The 25,036-nt window shown below is 38.1% G+C and overlaps 1 protein-coding gene across 5 annotated transcripts in view; it reads left to right on the top strand.

Moving 5' to 3' along the window:
• Positions 1–25,036, top strand: part of AGFG1 (ArfGAP with FG repeats 1) — a 54,206-nt gene that overhangs the window by 10,464 nt on the left and 18,706 nt on the right. For all 5 annotated transcript variants that reach the window (XM_029933674.1, XM_029933673.1, XM_029933671.1 and 2 more), the window contains 3 exons: positions 13,904–14,019; positions 17,252–17,414; positions 18,413–18,566. In XM_029933674.1, coding sequence (XP_029789534.1) covers positions 13,904–14,019; positions 17,252–17,414; positions 18,413–18,566 — 433 coding nt within the window. The remainder of the gene's footprint in view (positions 1–13,903; positions 14,020–17,251; positions 17,415–18,412; positions 18,567–25,036) is intronic.

Below are 25,036 nucleotides of genomic sequence, written 5' to 3'. Positions count from 1 at the left end.
ATAAGTTTTTGTATTTTAATATTCAGTTTAAAATGTTTTCTAGTTTCTCTTAGGATTTCTTCTTTGATCCCTGGATTTTATAGAAGTGATTAATTAATTTCCATATCTTTGGAGTTTTTCTAGATCTCTTCCTCTATAATCAGTTTCTAATTTACTTCTGTTTTTGTCAGTGAACATTCTCTGTATGTTCTCTCAACCCTTTCTTATTTTTTGAGACCTGTTTTATTGTCCAGCACATGTCTGTTGGTGAACATACCAGGTGCACTCAAAAAGAATGTGTTTCTGGAGTTACTGGGTATTGTGTTCTGTAAATGTCAATTATAGGTTGTGATTGATAGTGTGTTCAGATCTTGTAGGTCTGCTTTACTGATTTGTGTAGGTAACTTACCAGTTATAAATAGAGCAGTTAACACATGATTGTGGATTTGTATTATTTTCTCTATTTTATTGTTTGCCTCATTTATTTTGAAACTCTTAGGGGCCAACATTTATTATTACTGTGTCCTCCTGATAAAGATGACTTTCTGTCTTAGACAGTTTCTCTCTCTATCTTTGGTAATACTTTTTTCTTCTTTGAAAAGAAGAACGTCTTTATATTGTTGCAGCTCTAAAGTGATGGGCCATTTTGAAGCTTTTTATCTTTTCTTTCTAGATATGACTATGATGTACCCATGTGTGTTTTATGAGAGTCTGTGTATTTATCCTTCTTGGCATTTGCTAAGCTTTGTTAATCTGTGGATTTGTCTTCATCAAAATTGTTTTAACATTGAAAATTTTTTTGACCCTTTTTTCTTCAGATACTTTTTTTCCTGCCTTATTCTCCCTCAACTCTCTGCCTGAGACTTTACCTGCATGTATGTTAAGACATTTTGATATTGTCCCACAGGTCCCTGAAGGTCTATTAATTTTTTTCTCAATCTTTCATTCTTTAAATTTCTATTAATTTATATATTCAAGTTTACGTAACTACTTTTTTCGACCCCAATCTCCAGTCATCAGATTGGACGGTTTCTGTTTATCGACCCCTGACTCTTGTGTTATCTCCATATGCTAGTTTTTTATGTGGAGTTACTTTGATATTTTCCAGTTCTGTAATTTACATTTGATTCTTTTCTGTAATTGTTCCCTCTGCTGAGATTTCATAGTTTTATTCATCGTAAGCTCTTGCACATGGGGATACAAGCTGCCTTAAATCATTGTCTGCCACTTCCAAAGGTGACAGATTTGTCACCACTGGTTGCTTTTCTTTGATTGTAGGTCACACTTTTCTGTTTCTTTGTATATTTTGGATTATATCCTGAATATTGGAAATGGTGCATTGTAGAGCCTCTGGATCATGTTTTGTTCCTTCCAAAAGTATTGGTTTTGTTTGTTTCTTTTGTTTGCTTTTTACTTCAACAAATTCTGCTTCTTATAGAGGATACCAGTTAAAATCTCTACTCTGTTCTTTTAGTCTTTATTGAATTGCTTGGAGTCAGCCCCGCACTTAGGGCAGGGGTGAGCCAGAGATCTGGGCAGAGTTTTCTGGCTGCTCCTCTCTGATTCTCTCCTTCCTTGGATTTGCTGCTCACTTTCCAATTGCTGTAGTTGCTGCAAACTCCTCTTTGAGACTTCGGGATTTCTGTGTGAGTTTTGCCAGCTCTCATTGTCACAGATCGTGTCCTGCTTTCTAGTGATGATCTTTAAAAAGCAGCAATTACCCAATTCCTTTTCCAAGATTCTATTTGCTGTGGTTGTTCCCTAGTGTCTTCTAGTAGTTTTTATGATGTACGCAGAGTTTTTAGTTATCTGCTGGAGAGTTGGGTTTTAACGTGAGTTATTCTGACATTACTAGACGTGATACCTGCTTTGCTTGCCTATTAGATCTTTGTTTTCTGTAAGTTTCCCTTCCAGTTACTTACCCCTGTTCTCTCTCCCTCTCTTCCTTCCACCTCCCCTGCCCTACCCCACCCCCCTTCTCCCTTCTCCAGCCCAGTAGTTTGTTCAGTAGTTTCCCACTGTTTGGATTTTGCTGATCAGATCCATGTAGTAATATCCGTGCTCCTCTGTCATCACACTTCCCAGGAAATCGGTAGTTGGATCTAGTAGCTTCTTGAGACTCGTGTTTAGTTTGGAGGAGGGAAGACCCGGTGTCTCACTGGTTGGGTGGTGTGTTCTTTCATGGAGAGACATGTTGGCGGCGCGGTCATGTTAGCGGCTGTTCTCGTAGTTCTCTGTTCCGACACCCAGACATTCAGGGTGAAGTGCTGACTTCTGACTAAGTGATTTTCCAGGTGCGGTGTGGGGACCTGCTGGGGATCCTTGAGACCTTTCCAGGGATTCTGTAAAATCAGACATTTTTAGTAGTGGTTTGAAGACTTCATTTACTATTTTTACTTAAATTCTCATGATTATACAGTGGAGTTTTTCAGAGCTATATAACATAAAAATGCAGAGGCAGATGAGAAATCAGGTAGTCATGAAATTCGCAAAGATTTAAAACACTTTCTTTCACTAATGTTTTTGGTTTTGGAAAATACAGCTATTTTAATGAATAAAATTTACATTAATGTGCAGTGCTTTTATCATTCTTTTTTAAGTACATTAAAACTACTCATAAATATCAGGTATACTGCACATAAAACTATATATGGTTCTCAATATTTAACTTTTTTCAAAATGAGTTCCAGAACATCTTCCAACAATGACCAATTATGTTTTTTTCCCAAATATTAGGAAATTAATGTATTTGATGTGTTTCAGTCTGTTGTAGTTATTCTTATTGGTGGTCAAATCGTCTCCTTTGGACATGGAGATAATCTGTTTTGGAAACCTACTTAAAACTCATTTCTTTGCAGATCTCATTTTTCCTCACAAGAGCTTTGCCTGCATATTCCTTTTCCTTTTTTTCTTTTTGATTAGCCTGTGCGCCACCCATGTACTCACAAATGTTCCAAGAAAACGAAATATTTTTTTCCCTCATGATTAATTTACACAGACTATGGTACAGATCAGGTTTACTTCAGAGGCTTGTTGTGCATTTGGGCCAGAGGCTACATTCCCAACCTCAGTCAGCTGCCTGGCAAACGCATGCTTTGAGTCACCAGGACAACCAGACAGTATGTGTCAGTACAAATCCATTGCTGTCTTTGAGCCTTAGGTTGAGTTAAACAATGAGTAGTGCTCCTGTTAGAGGTGGGTCACCGGTATTGATGCTACCCCTAAACCATCGATAACCCACAGACAGTCTTCCTGCACATTGTGACAAGCACGTAAAACTGTACTTAATATCAGTTCTGAAGGAGATGTGATCAGCTCACCTTCCCCATTCTGCTCTCTCAGTACCGTGTTTGTTCTTGTTAATATTCTGGGAAATGTAAAAATTGAAAACTTACTCTGTAGAGAATAAGAAACATAAACCTTTGGTTAATCTTATCTTTTTGGCAGTCTTGCTTATGGTATTCATAACTGTCTTTGGGAATGAGAATGCTGTGCTTTATTTAAGACTTAGGAAGGCTTCACAAATTAAGTGTAGAACAATTGGAACCAAGACACTGGTGGGAGTTTTTTTTCTCCTCTTTAGATAATGATTCTAAAATTCATCCAAAAAAACAAAGAAGTAAAATTATTTGGGAAGAATTAGTACACCAAAGACTAAATAGGATAGGCTTTACTGAGACCCTAAGTATATATCTCTGTGTTTATAGGCAATAATTTGCAATATAAACTTGCAGTAATTACAACAATCTGAAACTAGAATAGGCACAGCTCTATAGACTAGGTCCTCAGATATGCTATAATCTTTATATTTAACTGTATAAAGTTACTATAAAATAAACACATTTCAGCAGTTGAGTTGGAAGGAATTGGTTATTCAGTAAATGGAAAGTCAGAGGGTGAACTGACATGGTAGACCGAAATTAATTTCAGAAGTATTTTAGGGTTAAAATTTTAAAGCACAAAAAAAGCAATAAAAATATAGAAAATATCTTATAGTATCTCCCTACAAGATACTTAATCAATCCCAAAGGGAAAAATAGTGATTTTAGTATGAAGAAATCTGGCATCTGTCAGTTAACATCCTCTGGGAATGGGACTGACGGACGTTGTGTGTCTCCTGATGCGGTGCTGGAAAAGGATGCATCACTTACCTCGTATTCCTCACCAAGATGCATCACCTAAATTTACTCATGGGAAAAACCTAAATAAAGGAACATACTGCAAAATAATTGGCCTGTACTCTTCAGAGATGTCAAGGTTATGAAAGACAGAGACGCTTGTAGGAACTGTTCCAGATTAAAGGCAATAGGACACTTTCGAATTCTCTACCAGGCAAACCTTTTCCTTTCGCCATAAGGGACACTATGAAGATAATTGGCTAGTCTGTGGATTAGAGAACAATGTACATTTCCTGATTTTGATTATTTTGCTTATGGTTATGCAAGAGAATGTCTTTATTTTTTAGGAGATAGATATTTATGAAGAGAAGGTTCTAAACCATTTAAAGTTTAGAAAAAATTTTGTCTATCTCAGGAGAGAATGATAAAGTAAATGTTAACGTTAGAGACTTCGGGTAAAGGGTATAGGGGAGTTCTTTTTTTTACTATAGTTACAAATCTGATGTAAAACCAATTATTTTATAACTAACAGACAAACTAAATTGTAGTGTTTAAGGATGTAAACACTTGAGGGTAGATAATAAAAAAACATAAGTGATTACTATAAAAATTAATAGAAAATATAGCTGACTATTTAACATTTAAACGTGTAAGGGCTTTATATGCTAAAAGCAATGGAAAATCACAAAGTAAATATTGATAAATTTAGCCAGCTAAAACTGGGAAGCTTGTTAAAGGCAGCATACAAAATTAAAAGAACAATTTTTTTGTTACCCATACAGAGTAATTAATTTACATAACTCATTATTAGTTTGAGAAAGGAGGGCAGTTGATAATCTTACTCGAAACCAGTGTGACTTCACTAATATAATAAATTTTACATTTATAAAGCTTTTTATAATTTGCAAAGCGTATTCATGAATAAACATGTGTTAGCTTAGGGTTGGGGAGGGCTTACCAAGCCCACATGCTCCTTGCGGAAGAAAGAGAGGGGGAAGACTCCCTCCTGCCTTGGGAAAAACCTCAACATAAAGAAAGAAAACCACACAGCTTATTGGACCAGGGATGGACAGCTAACCCTGGGGACCAGTGACTAATCTGATCTTCCCTCTTAAAAGAAGCTGAATTAAGGTTCACAGAGGCTAGATTCAAATGATGAATCACTTAAACCAAAAAGACAGGATGTACTTGGGCCCTGTGCAGTCTTAACAAGTTAAACAGGGGGAAAAAAAGTGTACGTAAGGTAAGCAAGAACAGGGACTTAGATATAGTGTGAAAAGCAAAAGTGATCCAACTGTGTGTTGGGGGGTGGTGGCGTGCACAGGGGCTTAGGAAACAGATTCACAGTCTACCTAGGTCCCAAATGGCTTTTTCTTTTTGCAGCCCAGTTTCCCTTAGAGGTTTTGTTTTCTTGGTGTTGCTCTATGGTTTCTGTAAACATGTTTTATCTGAGCTAGTGTGGCTGGGTTTTCGTTCTTTGCAACCTCTCTGGTACGCAGTTTGACATTAGCGATGTGTAGTGAGGTCAAGCCTGGGAATGTGCTGTGCATCGTGTATACTGCCCTCTACTCAGTTGCCATGGTAGGTTTCTAAATTACAGCTACTGGTCTCCTGCATAAACCACAGATGCTTGCAAATAGGTTTTCGTTTAATTTCTCTCTAGTGTTTAAGTATTTGCTGCTTTTATGTTTTGTTTCTTTGTACTTGTCAGTTATGTAGAAAACCAGTGTCAGGTACCTGTTAATCCTTAACCTGAAACTGAACTAGGTACTTTTTCTCCTTTATTCTCTAGTGAATGAGTCCATAGAATAAGCTGGGCCTTAGATAGTCCTCATTCTTGGAAAGTACTTCCTCCAGGGAAAGGCTTCTTTCATGTGAGTTTTAACTCTGTTATTCCCCATGCACATTATAATACCTGCCTCTAGCGCAGGCTTTTATTTATTATCATCTTTAAATCGTTATTATTTTCGGATGCTGGGATGGCATCAAAGAAAGTCCACAGTTGCAGTTTAAGTCAGGGGTTGGCAGAGCTTTTCTGTAATTTGTCAGATAGTAAATACTAGGTTTTGTGTACTGTACAGTCTCTGGTGTAACTACCCAGCAAAGCAGCAGAGATAGCAGATCAGCCAGTGGGCGTGACTGTGTTCCAGTGAAACTTCAGCTGCTAACACAGACAGAAGGCCACATTTTAGCTTGTGAGGTGTATTTTGCTAACCTCTGGTCTATACAGAATATGAAAATTCAGATCCGTGAATTTATTACCTTCTGCATGAATACGTTAGTATGCTAAGTGTTCTAGGTCAGCCTATATATTTTAGGTGAAACGGAAAAAAGATGATTCCTTCACTACATGTATTTCAACACTGTTAGGAAGTTGCTTTCATTCATGTGCTAGGTTATTTTTTTAGTGTCTGCTGTGTGTCAGGCTCTGAGAATACAAATAGTGGTGAATCAGAGAAAATTCCTGCCTCATGAGATTTACATTTAGAGGCTGTGAGATAAAGGGCCTGAAGACAGTTTGTTGTAGTGGTGTGTATGTGAGATTTGGTGTGGGAGGCATTGCCCCCCGCCGTGGGCTGGGAGGCTGAGGGAAGACCTTCTGAGGAGGCCTTGGTGGCTGGAAAGTCACGGTAGTGGAGGAGCCCGGAGAGGTAGCTGGGGGTTGGCTCCCGCGGGGCCTAAATAGGTGAAGGATTTGAATTTTATGTTAAGGAAGCCATTATGCGGTAGATTATGCTTAAATTAAAAAAAAAAAAAAAACTCTGAGATTAAATAAATTGGATTTGAAAGAAGTTTTGCTCTCTCACCTATCAGTTTTTATGTCTGGTTCACAAAGGCTCTGGTGCCTTAGTGGTCTGCACATAAAGCTTGTGTGTGCCCATTTTCAGTGAATCAGTTGCATATGTTCTAATTCTTGCACATTTTTTTAAAACCAAATTTAAGATGAAATATACCGTACAATCTGAAAAAGAACTGTTTCCTTTATATAAGGTATATGGTTAGTGTCTTTGTTTCTCTAAACATTGTTAATGAGTATCCTTCAGATAGGCTATAGCTGAGACATACCAGTCAGTCTAGAAATATTAGCATAGACCTGCTAATGTAGACTGGATGAGCGTAGGGAATATTAATTATTCAACTTTAACTTGAATCATAACATATATCAGATATTTTTCTGATTTGGGATGTTTAGGGCAAATTAAGGCAAAAAAATGATCTTTTCAGAGCAAAATAATCTATTGCTGTTACATGGTATCTCTCTAGAGAGCTTTTAATTGTATTTCCTGTTAATATTTATTTCTGTACAGTTTTCTTTGTGCTTTCAGAGAGTGGGCATTTGTTACTTGTTCATGAATTTTTCAGTTCTGTAAGCCTCCAGTTATTTGTTTCTGTGTTTTATGGGCAATATTGCCAAATGCTGTAATTATATCTTATGGAGTCAGTAATCCTCCTTTTCCTCTAAGGAGTGAAAGGGCAAAAGAGTCTGAAATCTAGTTGGATATATGTAGATTGACATAATGTAAAAAGGTCCTTTAATTCCAGAGCGTCTTTCTGTCCTTTCCTTCTTTTTTAAAGTGTATTTATTTTGAGAGGGAAGAGAGAGAGAGAGAGAGAGAGAGAGAGAGAGAGAGAGAGAGAGAGAGAGAGAGATCCCAAGCAGGCTCTGCGCTGGAACTCAAGACCCATGAGATCATGACCTGAAGCAAAATCAAGAGTGGGTTGCCCCACTGACTGAGCCGCCCAGGCGCCCCTCCGTTCCTTATTTTTTTATCTTTTTACCTAGAGGTTGCAAACAGAGTCCAGTCACAATGTTTATTCTTTGTATCCTTTTTATGAAAACAAGGGTTTGTCAGAATAAAGGTAAATCGCCACTCACGCAGTTTCTGCTCTGTTTTGCTGTCCATGAGAGGATTATAAACCCTTATCTATTTTCCTTCTCAAGCCTAGCGCAGCACTGTTTTCTGATCCTTCCTTTTTTATATGAGTAATTGAGAATTAATATGGATGTTTCCTATCTTTGACGTCTGTAATTGAGTTTGTTACATTGCTTGTGCTGCATATATTGATTATCATGATTTAGGTGCTGTGCTGGATGGCTTCCATCTGCCCTTCTAGCTCTGGTCTTCACCCTACTCTGGCTCCAGGCCACTCATTTGTCTGGATACACAGATTGGCTTTCTTGACTCCTGGCTTCCAGTTGGGTTTAGCTGATGGGGAATATTGTCAACAGCTCAAAGAAAGAAAGGAAGAAGGAGGGGGAGGTTAAAATATTTACTTTCTTCTTCTGTGTGGGATTTCTTGTATCTTCTCTGCATCCTTCCTTTGAAGGCCAAACTCCCATCAGTTAGCCCTCTTCATTTTTAAGGTTACCTCTTCCTCTCTTCCCTTCCCTGCCAGTGGGTGGGGTCGGGCGGCTTACTGAGGAGGGGGAACTGAATTCTCATGTGTGAATTCTTTACCGCCTGCCTCTGCATTGTAAATAGTCTATTAAATTTTTTTTTTCAAATTTCTCGAATTGGGTATGCCACCTGTTTTCTGTGGCAACCCTGACCAATAAATATGCTTTAGAGTATTTTGGATTGTGTCAGTGGCTATAATGAGTACAAGTGGATTAGCACTAGAATGGGGAAAATTATTCGGACAGTCTCATGGGTTTATTCTTATTGGCTGATGTGTAATTTTAAAATAAATGATGTGTGGTTTTCAACATTATTGGTATATTTATTGATGTGGCACAACTCATTATTTTAAGCATTGTGGGGAATTCAGAAGTAAATGAGACACGTGAAGTAATTCATATATGAGGTAATTGGTATTGAGTCTCATGTGAGAAGTTCAAAGTGCTATAGAAATGTGGAGGAGGAAGACTTTTTTTTTTTAAATCAAGACCATGGATTCTGTCTGCTCTAGGATAGAAGGAAGACCAGTAGTTTCCTGTGTTCCTGAGGAGTCCTACTTCCCAGTCCTTGCCTACCTCAGTATTCCATAACCCACTCTGAAAATGATCACAACTAGTCCTAGTTAAAGTTCACTATATATACCGGTTCCAGAGTGGAGAACACACAGTAACTCCTTTAACCCTTCCACCATCCCTGTGAAGCAGGTTCCGTTACTAAACAGAGTTGGGATTTAAATTCAGGCTGTCTGGTTCCCCTTGTCCAGGCCCTGAACTACCCCAGCCATCACATTGTTCTATAATTAGAATTGATTATCCACCTCCCTAAAAGAGATTACCAAAACTAATTCCATCATGAGTGCAGTTCTTTCAGATGGTGGCTTTCAGGTATCATTCTTGCTCCTCAGTGGTGTTTCTGGGCCCCCAGCACTGTGCTTCTACTGCCAGTAGATTTTGTCACCTGTTGCTTCTTGTTGCAGTCAGACCCCCTCTTTCATTACAGATTTTAGCCCCTTACGTAATGTCTTTTTTCTCCTAGTGTTAATCTTATTCTTCCAGTCTAACTGTCCACATAGATAATCCACATGATTTTCATAATAATAGATAATTTGGCCTCCTGAATTCCTCGACTTCCTATCTCTAATAATCCTTCATCTTATTTTAGATATCTTATTTTTCGATAACTGAATCACCTCTCAGAGTTCAAGTTCAAGCATCCTGTTCTCTGACCACCTCTACTTCTCTCTTCCTAGCTCATTCCCTCTAATTTCTAAATCCCAGCAATTGGGACTGCAGCCCACTGAGGCTAAACTTCTTGTCCATCATCCTCATCATGTCTTCGTTTGTCTTACCTTAGATTTCATGGTCTGTTATAACCACTTTTTTTTAACTTGTTGTATTTTACCTTGAAAGCCGTCACTCAACTCCTTTGTATCTAAATAGCCAGATGAGGCTGGAGGGAAACACAACTATTAAGACGAATTTCACTGTAATACAGCCATGAGCCCTCAGTGCTGCCTGCTATGCTAGTAATTCACTCTCCTGCTCTCCTTTAGCTTTGAAAACCGTCCCTTTTCAGGTGTTACTGTTTATTATTTTCCTAACAGAACAGAACGAACAAAAAACTGTATACTTCCCCTTCACCAAATCTAGAAACCTGAAAGAGCAATTTTAGTAGAATGGCTGAAACAGAAGCCATCTCTCCAGAGATGAAAATGTGAATGAGTCTCAAAGAGATAGACACTGTGGTGTTTTCCCAGATGTGTCCCAGGAACACTGTTTCTGCTAAATGAATCTTGCCCAACACCAGGATTAGTGATTACGTAATTTTGAGAAATACAGGAAACCATATGTAGTATATATATGGAGAGAACGTTTCCATTTGCTGGCCTAGATTTTACTAAAACATCGGTTTGCAAACTTTGACTTATTTCACAGTTCCACAGAAGGTTTGCTGAAGCACACATTGCTGGCTACCAGCCACTCTTGAGGTTCTGATCTCGTAGGTCTTGGATGGGTCCTGAAAGTTTGTATTTACAAGTTCTTAGGTGCCCTTGATGCCGCTGATCCAGGGAGTTGGGAAACCCATTTTTGCGAGCTGCTTCGCTTAGGTACAACTTCAGCTGCCAAGAGTGGCAGGTGTGGTTAGGATCTTGAGCAATAAAGGAGACAGCTATTATGGGGTAACATCGTGAGAAATATGAACTAAAGATTTGTCCTGTCAGAGAGCAGGGGCAGAACTGCAACAGTTAGTAGGGGATCTCCAGTGATGTCCACTGGCTGCTGCCGCCAGGTATCTCTGCTTTGCATCACCTTGATGAACGAGTGCCAGGACAGTAACTTAATGACCTGGCTTCAGCCCACCTCCTTTTTGTTCGTATGCTCCTTATTCATTCACTATTTGTTTTTAGTTTTAAAAAGTTACGTATGGCCAAGGCACCTGGGTGGCTAAGTTGGTTAAGCATCCAACTTGATTTGGGCTTGAGCCATGATCTTGTGATTTGTGAGTTCTGAGCCTCATTTCAGGCTCTGCGCAGTGAGTGAGCACAGAGCCTGTTTGGGATTCTCTCTCTCCTTCTTTCTTTGCCCCTCCCCCTGTACATGCATGTGCTCTCTTTCTCTCAAAATAAATAAATGAACTTAAAAAGTTGTATATGATCGTTAATAAGAATTTTTAGCCTGCAAAGACTAAATGTCATTAAGTGTCCTGAACTAATTGTGTCCGTTATGGTTAATAAATCTTTGGCTTTGGGCAAATAATTACCATGTCTCTTGTTTTCTCATTTGGGAGTTTTTAAGACAGAAGAATTAGAAACTTCCAGTTCTCCCTTTATAAACGTAATTGCAAAGCCACAGGCTCTTTCAAAATTCCATTTTCAGAGAATCATTAGTCAGGTTTCTGACTAAGGAGAGTTCATTGTGGTTCTTTTTAAGTTGCTCTATACAGGGTTGACAGTATTTCTGGCAGTAAGTTGCGTTACCATTTTTGGGTGTACTTCTTGGGCTTTGCCATGGAATTCTTATAGTGAGATTGTGCCTTAGCCGAGGACTCATGCGTGTCACCTGCACTGCCTGAATGACATCACAGTGACGACTGCATCTGGAGTAGGAGGGACCACAAGAAAAATTGTTTTGAAGTCTGCTTGGGGTGTGGAGAGAGGAAAAGGGGGAGTCCTTTTTCTGGTTCTTCCTTCTGCCTTCCCCATTTCAGTGAGCAGGGAAGATTGAGAGGAGTGCTGCTTTTTATTCTACGATCCCTCCAGGTTCTTTGGGCTTTTTGAAGCTCCATACCGGATGTGCTTTACACAGTGTCATAACTGGTTAAATTTTTAAAGGATACAATTTTGGAAACTTGTGGACTGGTTTCTTATAGCTTTACTGAAGAATAATTAATTACGATAACTCGTATATATTCAGAGTGTATAATTTTGATGAGTTTTGACCTATGTGAAACCATCGCTGTAGTAACAGCACACTATACTAACAGCACGTATGACAGCATTTTCATTATCCCGAAGAGTTTTTTTGTGCCCGTTTGTAATGTTTGCACTAATCTGCTTTCTGTCACTGTGGATAAATGTATATTTTCTAAAAGTTAAATGAGGAGAATCCTACAGTATATACTTTGGAGGAGGATCTGACTTCTCAGCATGTAGTTGCTGTATCAATAGTTTATTCCTTTTAATTGCTGAAGAGTATATCCTACTTGGATATTCCAAAATTGATCCATTCAACCTGTTGATGAACCATTTGGGTTGTTTCCACTTTGGAGTTATTAGTAAAGCTGCTGTGAACATTTGAGTACAAATCTGAGTGTAGACAGGTATTTTTATTTTTGTTGGGTAAATACTTAGAAGGGATGGCTGGGCCATATGGTAGGTGTATATTTAACTTGTAAGAAACTGTAAACTATCTTCCAAAGTGGTGGTACCTTTGGAACCTTTGTGAGTGTCCCAGTTGTTTCACATTGTTACCAACACATGATATGGTTCATCTTTTTATTTTGAGCCATTTAGTGGTATCTGTGGGTGCCTGTGCAGTGGATCTCAGTATCATTTTAATTTTCTACGTGACTAGTGCTGCTGTGTATATCGTTCATTAAGTATCTGTTGAACTTCCCGCTGACTCTTACTGATCTTTTATCGTTGAGTTTTAGAATTTTTAAATATATTTTAAATTCAAGTTCTTACCACATAGATCACAGAATCTTAACATATTTTGCAAGTACTTTTTTTATCAGTTGGCTTCCCTTTTCATTTTTTTCTTTTAAGTCTTTGGAAAAACAATAGCTTTTTTTTTTTTAAGATTTTATTTTTAAGTAATCTCTACACATGACATGAGACTTGAACTCAGAACCCTGAGATCAAGAGTCATATGCTCTACTGATGAGCCAGCGAGTTGCCCTAAAGAGCAAGTTTTATTTTTATTCATTTATTTTTCATTTATTTTTTATTTTAGAGAGACACAGAGAGAGACTAGCTTAAGCATGCTCCATGCTCAGCACATCACCAGACGTGGGGCTCAATGCCAGGACCCTGGCATCATGGCCTCAGCTGCAATCGAGTCAGACACTCCACTGACTGAGCCGTCCAGACACCACAAGAAGAGTAGCTTTAAATTTTGAAGTCCATGTTACCAGATTTTTCTTTATAGTTCTCTGCTCTTTGTGTTCTATTTGAGTTCTGCATCATTTCATTTCTTTGAATTTTTTCTAAAATGTTAAATATCTTAGATTCTTATTTTTTAGCCATTAGTGGGAAAAAGCATGGGAGGGAAATACAAAGCTAGAGTTGTATCTGCTTTGTGTTTTTGTTATTATTATACTTTAAGCTCATATTGTTTATGATTCTAGTACTTTGTTTTGTTGTTGTTGATATATATATATATTTTTTTTTTTGAGTAACCTCTTACCCAATATGGGGCTCAAACTCACAACCCTAAGATCAAGAGTCACATGCTTTACCAGCTGAGCCAGCCAAGTGCCCCTAATTTGGTTGATTTTTAAATTTGTCAAAGATCCATGAAATTGCTCCAGGTCTGATTCCTCTGTTTTATGGGGAGAGGGAACTGAGGTTTATAAAGGTTACACAGCTTTGCTCGTGGCTTACAGTTTAATGATCATTCCAAGACCAAAAAGCCTCAGATCTATTCAAATCCCATTTCATTATTTGTTTCCCTATGAGGTGTTACTCTTTATGATGCTGTTGCTAAGATTTTACTGCATACTGGAATATATTAAAATAAATTTAGTTCATTCATTGCTCATTCATTTCACTTTGTGGTAATATTCTCATTGAAAGCAGCGGTATTAAGTAGGTTAGCTTTTTGAAAGAATCATAATTTTCCCTTAAAATTTCATTAAGTGAAGATGTTGAATTTAACACTTTTGTTTTTTTAATTCTTTCCAAAGGTCTGTAAACAGATTTGGCTAGGATTATTTGATGATAGATCTTCAGCAATTCCAGACTTCAGGGATCCACAAAAAGTGAAAGAGTTCCTACAAGAAAAGTATGAAAAGAAAAGATGGTGAGTGAATAGTTTGTTTTTAGAACAAAAGCTCCCAAAATGACATTAATTATGGGTAAGATTAATCTGACAGAAGGAAGAAAAGAATTAGAAATAAGTAGTTCTATAGGAAATAAGGAAATAGGTATTTAGGTAGCTAGATACTCCTTATATTTTGGCATTTTATTGGATTTGGTTTCAAAAAGCCTTACTTCTACTTAAATCACTTGTGCCTAGCAGCAGCCCAGCCCGTTCCTTATTCCCAGGCCTCGTACCCTTTTTGGAAAGCTAGGGATCCTTCCTTCCTTCTCTAGCCCTACTAGCTTCTCAAGACATTCTAATTTTTATACAGCCTCTTTTCTTAAAACCTTCATTTATTTTGCAGGTATTTATTTAGTATCTTTTATATACAAAGCAGTATGCTAAAGCTCTTGTATAGTAATCCATCCACTTAACTTGCATTTTGCAGTAGGTCTTTGCCCAAAATATTCTCTCTTCTCACCCAAGAAATCATTTTACTCCCTGGTTAAGAAGAAACATTTATTCTCCCCTAACTAAATCCATCAGATGTTCATTTTTAAAAAGAAGTTAAAACCAGTTGGACATATGGCTAGTTCAGCCCTTTAAAAAGCAGAGCAGGGAATGTGCCTGTAAAGCTACTGTTCAGCTACTTTGGACTCTTCATATTTAGCTATATGAGCACAGTTTAATTCAGTTTTTTAAGACCCATTATTCAGTAGCGTATAGTTCCTTCTTGGGGGCTTGAGAAAATCAGGGAAAGAGGCCCAGTAGAGGCAGAAGATGAGGAGGAAGGGAGGCCCGCGGGAGGCCTTGCAGTGGGTTTTGGGTGGGATATCTCCGCCTTCATTCAGTGAGCACAGTGGAGAGGAGTAGCTTTGATGCGCTTGCCCCGCGGACGCCGTGTTCTGCCCTGGCCTCCAGAGGAGACCACTTTCTGCAAGGCAAGGCCAGCTGCAGTGTGGGCCACGTTTAGCAGCACTAGACACGGTAGGTATGAACGCAGATAAAAGCATGCTGGTAAGGTTTTAGTTCAAGACGAGAAAATCTTTGAGGGTGGGGTGATAGCAGAGGCGTGGTGGCGTAAATGACCCTCTGAAGATGAGGAATATGATCAACCTCCTGTCATTTCAGTTCTTAATTTCCAAGACCATGTATCCTGTGCTTAGACCTTTCTTCTTACATAGTGATAGCCTCATTTTTTATTTTCCCAACAGTTTTACCAACTCAGCAAGTTAGTTTGAATAGAACTTGGCTAAGATTTTACATAGTTTATCTTCAGCTAGCAAAAGAAAAGTGTGTATGAGTAAGAGTTGTTAGATTTAAAACCATAGATTTCTTGCATTTATCATGATGATGATAAAATTATTAAATCAAACTATAACCCAAATAACTGTGAACCTCAGATAATTATAATTCGTGTGGGTTTTTGGGGTTTTTTTCTGTCCTGAGAAACAGGATAACAGGATAATAACAAGGATAATACAAATTTCAGCGCTGGCCGTGTCGTGGGAGCGGCCAGCACTCCGGTGGGCCGGGCCCTGTGTGTTTGAGGCACCTCTAACGCGCCTGTGACACATAATGAGAGCGCACTGAGGCGGTTGTTACCGTGATACAAGCACTGTCCGGATGCATCTCCCTGAAAATCCTCACTTCAGGCAACTGCATTGAAAGCCTTGAAGCTAAAAAAAAAACCCAAAAAACATTGAAGCTATTGTTGTCGTAGATCTTAAGGGGTTTTGAAATTGTATGGCCAGTTTTCAAACTCACTTCCTATGTAATACGAGTTTAACTTCTTTACTTTTATTCAGATGAGTGTTTTGAACTAACTATGATTATCTGGTTTTATCCTTTGACAAGAGTTGACTCTACTCAAAACTTGATGCCATCAGCGAATATACCAAATTACAGGAAAGCGGTTGTACTGTTTGTCACTGTCCTATAATAGATAATAGTTAACACTTGTGTAGTTAATACATGTGTACCAGGAACGGTCCTAAGCACTTTACAAATGTTAACTCAGTTATACCTAATGGTAGCCACGTTTCCATTTTATGGATGAAAAATTGGAGGCGCAGAGGGTTGCAGTAGTTTGCTCTAGGTTTCACAGCTACTGAGTGGTAGAGCTGGGATTTGAACTCTGTCTCTAGAATACATAGGTGCTCCTTAACCACTTTGTTTTCCTATGTCTCCTAAGTGGTATGGGGGTGTTTTAGGGGAGAAGGGTAGGGTGGAACAAAGTCCAGAAATAGAACAAAAACCCTTATGTGATCCTAGCCCTAGAGATTAGCATTGCCAGTGTTTGGGCATTATGCTCTTACTGCCTCTCTTTACTTTTCTTCACTGCCTTCCTCCTGTAAATCCTGTGCTTACATGAATGAGATCAAACCTGAAAGACCCTAAAAGTTTGGGGACAACTCTCTTTGTCCAAATGGAGTAGCTGTGCAGTGTTCTGTTATACAGCTGTCAGCATAGTCCCTTTGAATATTTCTCTCCTGATGAATGTTTGATATGTGGCCAGTGGTTTTGAAATTTCAGAGTGCTGATAACATGCATGTCCACGTATCCCTGTACACCTCTCCAGTTAATCCTTGAGGATAAGTTTCTGGAAGTTGTACTTCTGGGACACAACATACCTATTTATGTATTTTAACGGACAGTAACAAAATTTATAAAATTTATGCTCAGAGCAAATATGAATGATATTTTAATTTGCATTTTTATTAGGTTACAAGTGTTTTCATTTCTCTGTCTCCATTTGTGAATTGTTTCTGCTTATTTAGAAATTGAGTTGTTGATCTTACTCTTCTAGATTTGTAATAGACCTTTGTATTTTAGACTACTAACTGTAATGTAATAAATGTTTTCTTTTTTCTGCTCTCCTCCCAAATGTTATTCATGATCTTATACTTTAGTTTTTAAAAATTAGGGTTTTAACTGTTCATCTTGATTAACTAACTGTAAGTCCTCTGTTGTTAAAATACAGTTTATTATATTAATTTTTTTAATAAAAATTGCAAGTAAATGATTGAAACAAGTTTTGTGCTTAGTCTTTATTAGCCTTTCTGAATATTTCACTTAGTGCAGTCTTAAGCTCTCAATTCTGAGAGGGTTTTGAAATAAGATTAATGTCAAAATCGTCTTACAAAAAGTTAGAATTCAGCTTGTCATTTTTAAACACAGTATTCCCTGTATTTTCCTCAGCTAACTGCCTGTCGGATTTTTCATGTTTTAGGTATGTCCCTCCAGAACAAGCCAAAGTGGTGGCGTCCGTTCACGCGTCTGTTTCAGGGTCGTCTGCCAGTAGCACGAGCAGCACGCCCGAGGTCAAGCCCCTGAGGTCTCTCTTAGGGGACTCTGCACCAGCACTGCACTTACACAAGGGCACGCCCAGTCAGGTGAGTGGTCTGCGTCTGTGTGGAGGCTTCTGCTTCGGGGGGACTGAGTATCGTGGACCTGGGCGGGCTTCAGGACGGTAGCATTATGTCCTCACGGAATAAGCAGTAACCCAGTGGTTTAGATAATACAAAGAGTCTTGGTTCAGTGGTTGGGATATGCATAGTTTTGCTCTTTTTGCTCTTGCAAATTAGCGTTTCTTTGAATGTTCCACAGGTTTGTAAAGGTACATAGACAGGATCCCTGTTAATATCTATCTGTCCTGTAACTACATTAAGTGAAACAGGGCAGTGTGGGACCATCAGAGTTAGAACAGTATAGTCTCTTTGATGTACTTTTACAAGAAACGATCTCTTCAGTAGTAGAACCCTCTGCCTGATTGTAAAGCATGTTCATCCTTGAAACACAGGCAGCTTTGCATTACATACCTTATTTGAACAAACTAAACAGACTGAAATCTTTTATAAATTGGTAAGTTTATGCTTCGGAACTTTGTAACTTGTAAGTTGACTGAGCCGTGACCAGTTTGCTACTCTAGCTTGACGGCATTTGTCCCTACACAGGGATGGTTTGGGGGCATAGTACTATTTGAATTAAAGTCCACCCTTTTTAATAATGCATACTCACTAGGACATCTGGATAAAATTGTTCAGTTTTTACAAGAGGTTTGAGTGAAAGCTAAAGAGAAAGGTACTCTCCCCACATAGAGAGGGTGTATATTCTGTGAAAGTCTCATTCTCTCTCTCTTCGCAGTAAGGCTCGCTTGTGTTCTGAGGTGTCACAGCTGTTAAAATACAGTATTTCTTTGTTTTTGATTCTGTATTTAAAATTGAGAGATAATTTGGGAATACATGTTGAAAATTTGTGCTTTTCTAAAACTACAAATAAAAGATTTTGTACTCTTTAAACCGTGTTCTGAGCTTGGTGAGTTGGAAATAGTGTCAGAGAAAGGTGGCGAGTCTGACTGGACGCTCTGTGCAGTTAACGCGCGCTGTTGCAGTCCCCTGTTGTAGGTCGCTCTCAAGGGCAGCAGCAGGAAAAGAAGCAGTTTGACCTTTTAAGTGATCTCGGCTCAGACATCTTTGCTGCCCCAGCACCTCAATCAGCGGCTACCGCCAATTTTGCCAACTTTGCACATTTCAACAGTCATGCAGGTAAGCAGTTGTCCTCCACGGCTTTTTGCCAGGCATGTGTGCTTAGTACCAAGAGCCGTCATTCTCTTGAAAACTTAAGTGTCGGTGAGTGTGTTCTGTCGACGGCGTGGGCCCACATGGCTGTTGTCATATGTAATCATGTAGCCTGGGCTTTTTTAATCACAGAAGAGATTACACTTAATGTCACCTACTGGCTGACCTCTTTCCAAAGAAAAATGGGAAAAGACTTCAATATTTTTTTTACCCTTTTAATCTGGAAAATTGCAAATACTCAGACATGACAAGGTAATATAACCCTCGTGCATTCATTGCTCATGGCTAATCTGGTTTCATTTATCATTCTACTCATTTCCTCCTGTTACACTATTGTGAAGCAATTTTAGACATAATAATTTATCCCTAAATATTTTACATTTATAAAACAGAGAACTTTGTTAAACATTACCATTATTGTGATATCACTCCCTTCAATAATAGGAGTAACAATGATTATTCATTAGTCACTAGTTAGACTTTCTATTCCAGGTCAGACACACACACACAGAGTTTATTTAAATCAGGTCTCCACATTGCAGTAGGGAGGTATATCACTTATTCTGTGGGTACTTCTTCCATCCCATTTTCTCCTCTGTAGTTTATTTGTTGAAGAAATCTGGTTATTTGTCCTGAGGAGTTTTTTAGCAGTCTGAATTTGCTGAATGCACCACTGTGAGGTCCCGTAACAGGTTTTTCTCTCTTCTGTATTTTCTGTAAATCGATAGTTGGATCCAAATGTGTAATTCATCATAGGTTCTTTTCTTGGAGGGGCATGCCTGCCACTTACCGTTTAAGAAACACCTAGTAATACCAGTGGTTTCTGTTTCTGTAATGTGAGCTGTTGATGCTCAGTGCCAGGATCCATTATGCAAAATGTTGATAATCTAAATTTATCATCCCTTCACTTATGAGCTGAAATATTTCTTTAAAAATCTTTTGATTATCCAATGGTATAGTTAGTGTAAGGAAGTTAATATGTGTTGATTATGGCCATCCAATATCAGTATGAGTTGATTGCCTACCATATTTTAATAATGATCTGTTTTTCCTTTCATATCATTATGAATTCATAGATTTAACATTTGCTACATCTCAAATCTCTTGTCATTATTATCTTTATTTTTTAAATGTTTATTGATTTTTGAGAGAGCATAAGTGGGGGAGGGGCAGAGAGAGAGAGGGAGAGACAGACTCCGAAGCAGGCTTCAGGCTCCGAGCTGTCAGCACAGAGCTGATGCGGGTCTGGAACTCATGACCTGTCAAATCATGACCTGAGCTGAAGTTGGATGCTTAACCGACTGAGCCACTCAGGCTCCCCCATTATTATCTTTATTAATTCTTAAATTATCTCATCTTTAGAGTAGCAATATCTTTAGGTTAGCTGTAGAAGATACAACTTTTTTACTATCAGATTTAACATGTTACAGAGAGTTTAATGCACTTCACCAGAAATTAGAAATTATGGAGTTTTGTGAATAAATGTAAAAACCTTGCTGTTATCTAGGTAATATTTAAAAATTATTTATGTATAGATGTAGTCATTTGTGTCTCTAATTATAATAGTAACTAATGGGAATGGACAGAGAAATGGCATAATGTGAAAAAAAATGGGCTTTGGAGTTAGAATGAGTCCTTATAGTTTGTTTGTGCTTCCTTCTACTTTTTTACAAGGTCTGGTGTAAATGGTTTAAATGCCTACATTGTATTTTTATCAGAGATATGTGTGAAATACCTTTTGGATGCCAGTAAGCTTTGATGTGTAAGTCAAAGAAAGTTTACCTATTATGCGTTGTCCGTGGTTGAGTAAACATCAAACCAAATATAGAGCACTAAAATTACGAATTGATTTAGGTTGTTTCATGGTCATTTTACTTGATCATTTGAAACTTTGCTTTATATTTTTGAATGTATGTATTGGCTAACATTTATTATTTGTCACTGTTTTTCATAACTTTAATTATATAATCAAGAAAAACTCAAGACTCTTTCTAAGACATATATTTTACTATTTAATGAGCATAGCAGAAACAAGTACTTACAGAATTGAATACCTTTTTGTATTCTAGAACTTCTTGTACCTTTTACTCACCTGTGAGATTGTGATGCTGTCCCTTCTTTTTCTTTCAATTTTAGGACCTGGCTTAGATCACGATGGTGTAAATAAAGTATATCGTATATAGGTACATATACATGCCCAGAATGTACTGTTTAAGGTAGTTTGAAAAATTACAGAAAAGCTGCTCTTCAGCCACATTTCTTTCTAGCAAGCATTAAGGGAACTTTTTGTTTTAAATATTAGAGTACCTTCTAAGGGTGTCCTGTAGAAGAAAGTTGTGGTGGAATTTGTGTACATATGTGTGTTGCATGTGTTTGCTTTAAAAGGGGACTGCAGGGTGAAGAGGGTCTCCTTCTTAGCAAAGCTTATGCTGAGAGGGGTGAGAAATCAGGAAGCTTCCGTCGCGGCCTGTGATGGGTTTCCCTTCTCCCATGGTGGCCGAGCAGTGAAAAGTGCAGGAAACCTGGAGCTGCTCCGGTGGGCAGCCAGTCTCCTCTGGCCACACAGCAGCCTCAGCTCTCTGTTCCCACCATGGTTTCTGAGTGCTGGCACCAGGAGTTAGAGAATCCGTGGATGTAGAGTGAACCTTCTGTAATTCTTGAGTAGTTTTCATTTATCTCAGTTTCACACTTAACTGAAATATGATCTGAAATGACTGATAAGTACCAAGTGCTTTTGTAAATTTTCAGTGTTTTGCATGTTTCCCTTGTGTGATTTTTGTTTTTAAGTGCAGTCTATGAGTGTTCACGATTCAGGGGATTGATGCCGTGTTTCTGTGGACTTGTTGGCCACACCCGTTTCTGCAGGTCACTGCAGCTCCGCGGACTGCGTTGGGCCGTGGTGGCGCGCATCCCGTCAGTCACTCCCATGGGATTCTCCTTGAAAATAATAGCCATTATTTTATTGTAGAATATGTTTAAAACAAGGAAAGAAAAGAAACCTATAATTTTATCAGATTGATGGGAGAATGTAGATCTTGACAGTTTTGTCTCTCTTCCACATGTGGTGGAAATGGCAGGAAAGATGCATTCGTGAGGCTGTTGTTTTCCAGCCGTGTTGATTAGGACAGCTCGCCCAAGAGGAGCAGTGCTTACGAGTGCACACTCAAATAAGCTTTTTTTTTTTTTAACTTCATTTGATCCGAGGAGAATAAAATCTATACACAAACTGCAAGAAGAAGCTAATAGAGTTACTCATTTATTTCCTCTTTTTTCATTCTTTGTCTATTTCTCCAGCCTTTGCAAGAACGCTGAATCTTTGTTTTTCCGTGTATGGTTCACAAATACAAAGTCAATGACAGTGGCACTTTCACCCTTGAAATATTCATGTTTTCTTAAAAAAGATTTTATGGTGAAAATTTCCTCTGTATAGATTGATATGACAAATGGAACCTTTAATTTCAAATGATAATTATTCAGAAATGCCAGTCTAGTTAGCATTATTTTGTAGGGAAACCTGTTTTGCAGATCATTTAATGGCGTAAAATGCAGAAGTCTTCGTCCTTTATCTGAACATTGTGGCTGAGATGGTATGTGAGGGTGTGTATCAGTGGTGAGGTCATTACCATGTTCAGGAAGAGTCGTCTTCTGTGGAAGTATTTGTGCAGTTAGAAACATAATTAGCCTACAGAATTTAATAGTTACTTTGCTTGGTAATAAACGTATCACAAACCTATGAACTGTAAACTGTGACTGATTTTTTTCACATGTTATACTGGGGATCTCTAACTTTTCCCTGTCTTCAGCACCCAGTCAGCACAAGTGAGTAATACACCGCAGTGTGGACGGAACCATGTGCACATGAGGGTGTTCCAATCTCCTGTTGGTAAAGGGTCAGGCAGGCTCAGGATTACTAGATACACTGGTTTTCTTTGAAGAGAAGCAAGGAATCTTGTTTAGTGTGAGATGTTGTCTTTTTAAATGTTGGGGTTGATGACAAAGAATTCATGTAGGTGAAACAAAGTGTATTTGTCAGCTGAATTCCTGGTGAAGGTAGTTCGTTTTTGTCTCTGGTCCCTACGTTTATCTCCCTTTCTCATGAGTACCTGTTTCTCACTGAAGAGGAAAGACGGTGCCCAGCCAGATTCATGCTGATTAACGTGGTGCCTTAAATTCTAAACTGAGATTACTTCTTCGTACTTTTTTTTTTTAACTTTTTAAAAATATTTATTTGTTTTTGAGAGCAAGACAGAGTGCAAGTGAGGGAAGGGGATGGGGGCAGAGAGAAAGGAACACAGAGAATCCGAAGCAGGCACCAGGCCCTGAGCTACCAGCACAGAGCCCGAAATGGGGCTTGAACCCATGAGCCCTGAGATCATGACCTCAGATAAAGTAGGATGCTTAATTGACCGAGCCACCCAGGAGCCCCAGTTTCTTTGTACTTTTTGAGATAAGATTATTTAAAAAGCATCTACTATTATATTATCACATTCTATTTAGTTTCTCTTTCTTTGTATGGTGTTTGCTTGAGGTTCTAGACATGAATTTGCACATATTGAATTTATTAGTATTTAATCTCCGAAGTTGTGGTTACTGAAGTTTCATTCCACAGAACTAATAAGTTTAAAAATTTACTATAACCAATTGTTGAAGACACTGGATAGATTCAGTGTCTATAAAGGCTGAAAGAGGTATTACAGAGTCCTGTTTGGTTGTAATGAATAGGTGTTTGATTGATGTGTTTGGTCCTCTGGTTGGAAAACACAGCAGTGTCCATAAATGTGATAAAAATAGGCTAACAAAATGGATTATGTTGAACTGATTTTTTATGATGATGTTTGAAATGTTAAATGTATATTTCCCCTATAGTATTCTAAATATAAGTTAAATGTAGAATGTGTATTATTATTATAACCTACTTATTGACTATATTTGAGATTATAAGTGATAAAGCAGTTTAGGGATCTACTTCCTGTTTCTCAAGGTATAGATGTATTTCATTTGTTCAAATAAAGTTCAGCCTTTAAAGAAATTGAATTTTATCTGTTAATAAGTAAAAACAATAACAAAAGATTTCAGACTATCCAGGAAATACAGAAATTATTGTGTTAAGCAATACACAGCCTTTTAATTTAGGTGCCTCTGTTTGAGAGAGAGGACAGCCATCTTTAGAAAAGGTGGTGAGTGTGTGTAGGGCTGCACTGCGCCTGTCAGAAGTGCTGGGCGTGAGGACGCGGGAGGGAGGTGGCTCAAGGGTCCAATAAGAGGAGGTCCATCTAGTGCGGGTGCACTCCCCCTGCCGTCATACCCTGTCAGGTAGACACAAGATAGCAGTTACATAAAATGCTGTACGTTTTTTAGATTATCTTCCTAGAACAATGTTTTTCTTCGTTAGTGGGAATTTTCTTGTTTAGTAACTTTTTTTAGTTTACAGTTAGAATACATATTCATTGCAAAACCTTGGTAAACTAAAACAAAGGAGAAGATAATACCAATCTGAAAACACTCTATTTCAAGTTAACGAAAATGCAGATTTTCTGTGTACATAATATCATGCTAACAGAATTGGCAGATGAAAATGTATTTGAAATTTATTAACCTGTTTATCTTAAAAAAATTTTTTAATGTTTATTTTCAAGAGAGAGTGTGAACGGGGGAGGGGCAGAGAGAGAGAGAGAGAGAGAGAGAGAGGGAGACACAGAATCCAAAGCAGGCGCCAGGTTCCGAGCTGTCAGCACAGAGCCCGACATGGGGCTCAACCTCATGGACCCTGAGATCATGACCTGAGCTGAAGTCAGAAGCCCAACTGACTGAGCCCCCCAGGTGCCCCTCATCTGTTTATCTTAATGTACTTTATCATAAGCATTTTTTAATAGGATTACATCTTCTATGTGATTTTTTTTTTTTAAATGGCTGTATTATATTTCTTTGAATGGTGTTTCATAATGTAAGTGATCCCTCATTGCTGGCCATTTGAGTTTTAAATATTTTTTATTATTTTAATGAAATTATTCATCATTTATCTATTAGATGTAGCCATACTCATTTGCAAGATTCTTTCTTTATGAAAACCTTTTGATGTAGAATTGCCTGCAAAGGATTTAAAGTGTCTGAATTTTACTATGTTGATGGTATTTAATCTTTATCTTTTGGGCATGCTTTTCATTCTTACCACTTAGCATTCTCTTTCCTACATGCCAACCACTCCTCATTATAATCTCTATAAAAATCTTAGCTCAGCATCTGTCATAGCCTTTAAAAAAAAAAAAACCTTGAATTGTTGTATTTAGTTACATATTTTAAGTTTAGGGAAGCCTAAAAATTTATTCTTAGGTTGATGACCAGTGGGAAATACCAGTTGGTTTTTTTTCACTGAGTCTGAAGTACACTAGTGCTTCAAGTTTTGCTATTTTCATCATTTCTCAAATTTTAATATGTAC

Source organism: Suricata suricatta, chromosome 3 (assembly GCF_006229205.1).
Source record: "Suricata suricatta isolate VVHF042 chromosome 3, meerkat_22Aug2017_6uvM2_HiC, whole genome shotgun sequence".
NCBI classification, from domain to species: Eukaryota; Metazoa; Chordata; class Mammalia; order Carnivora; family Herpestidae; genus Suricata; species Suricata suricatta.
Note: the sequence above shows the minus strand (reverse complement) of the source record. Positions and strands in the feature narration are given on the sequence as shown.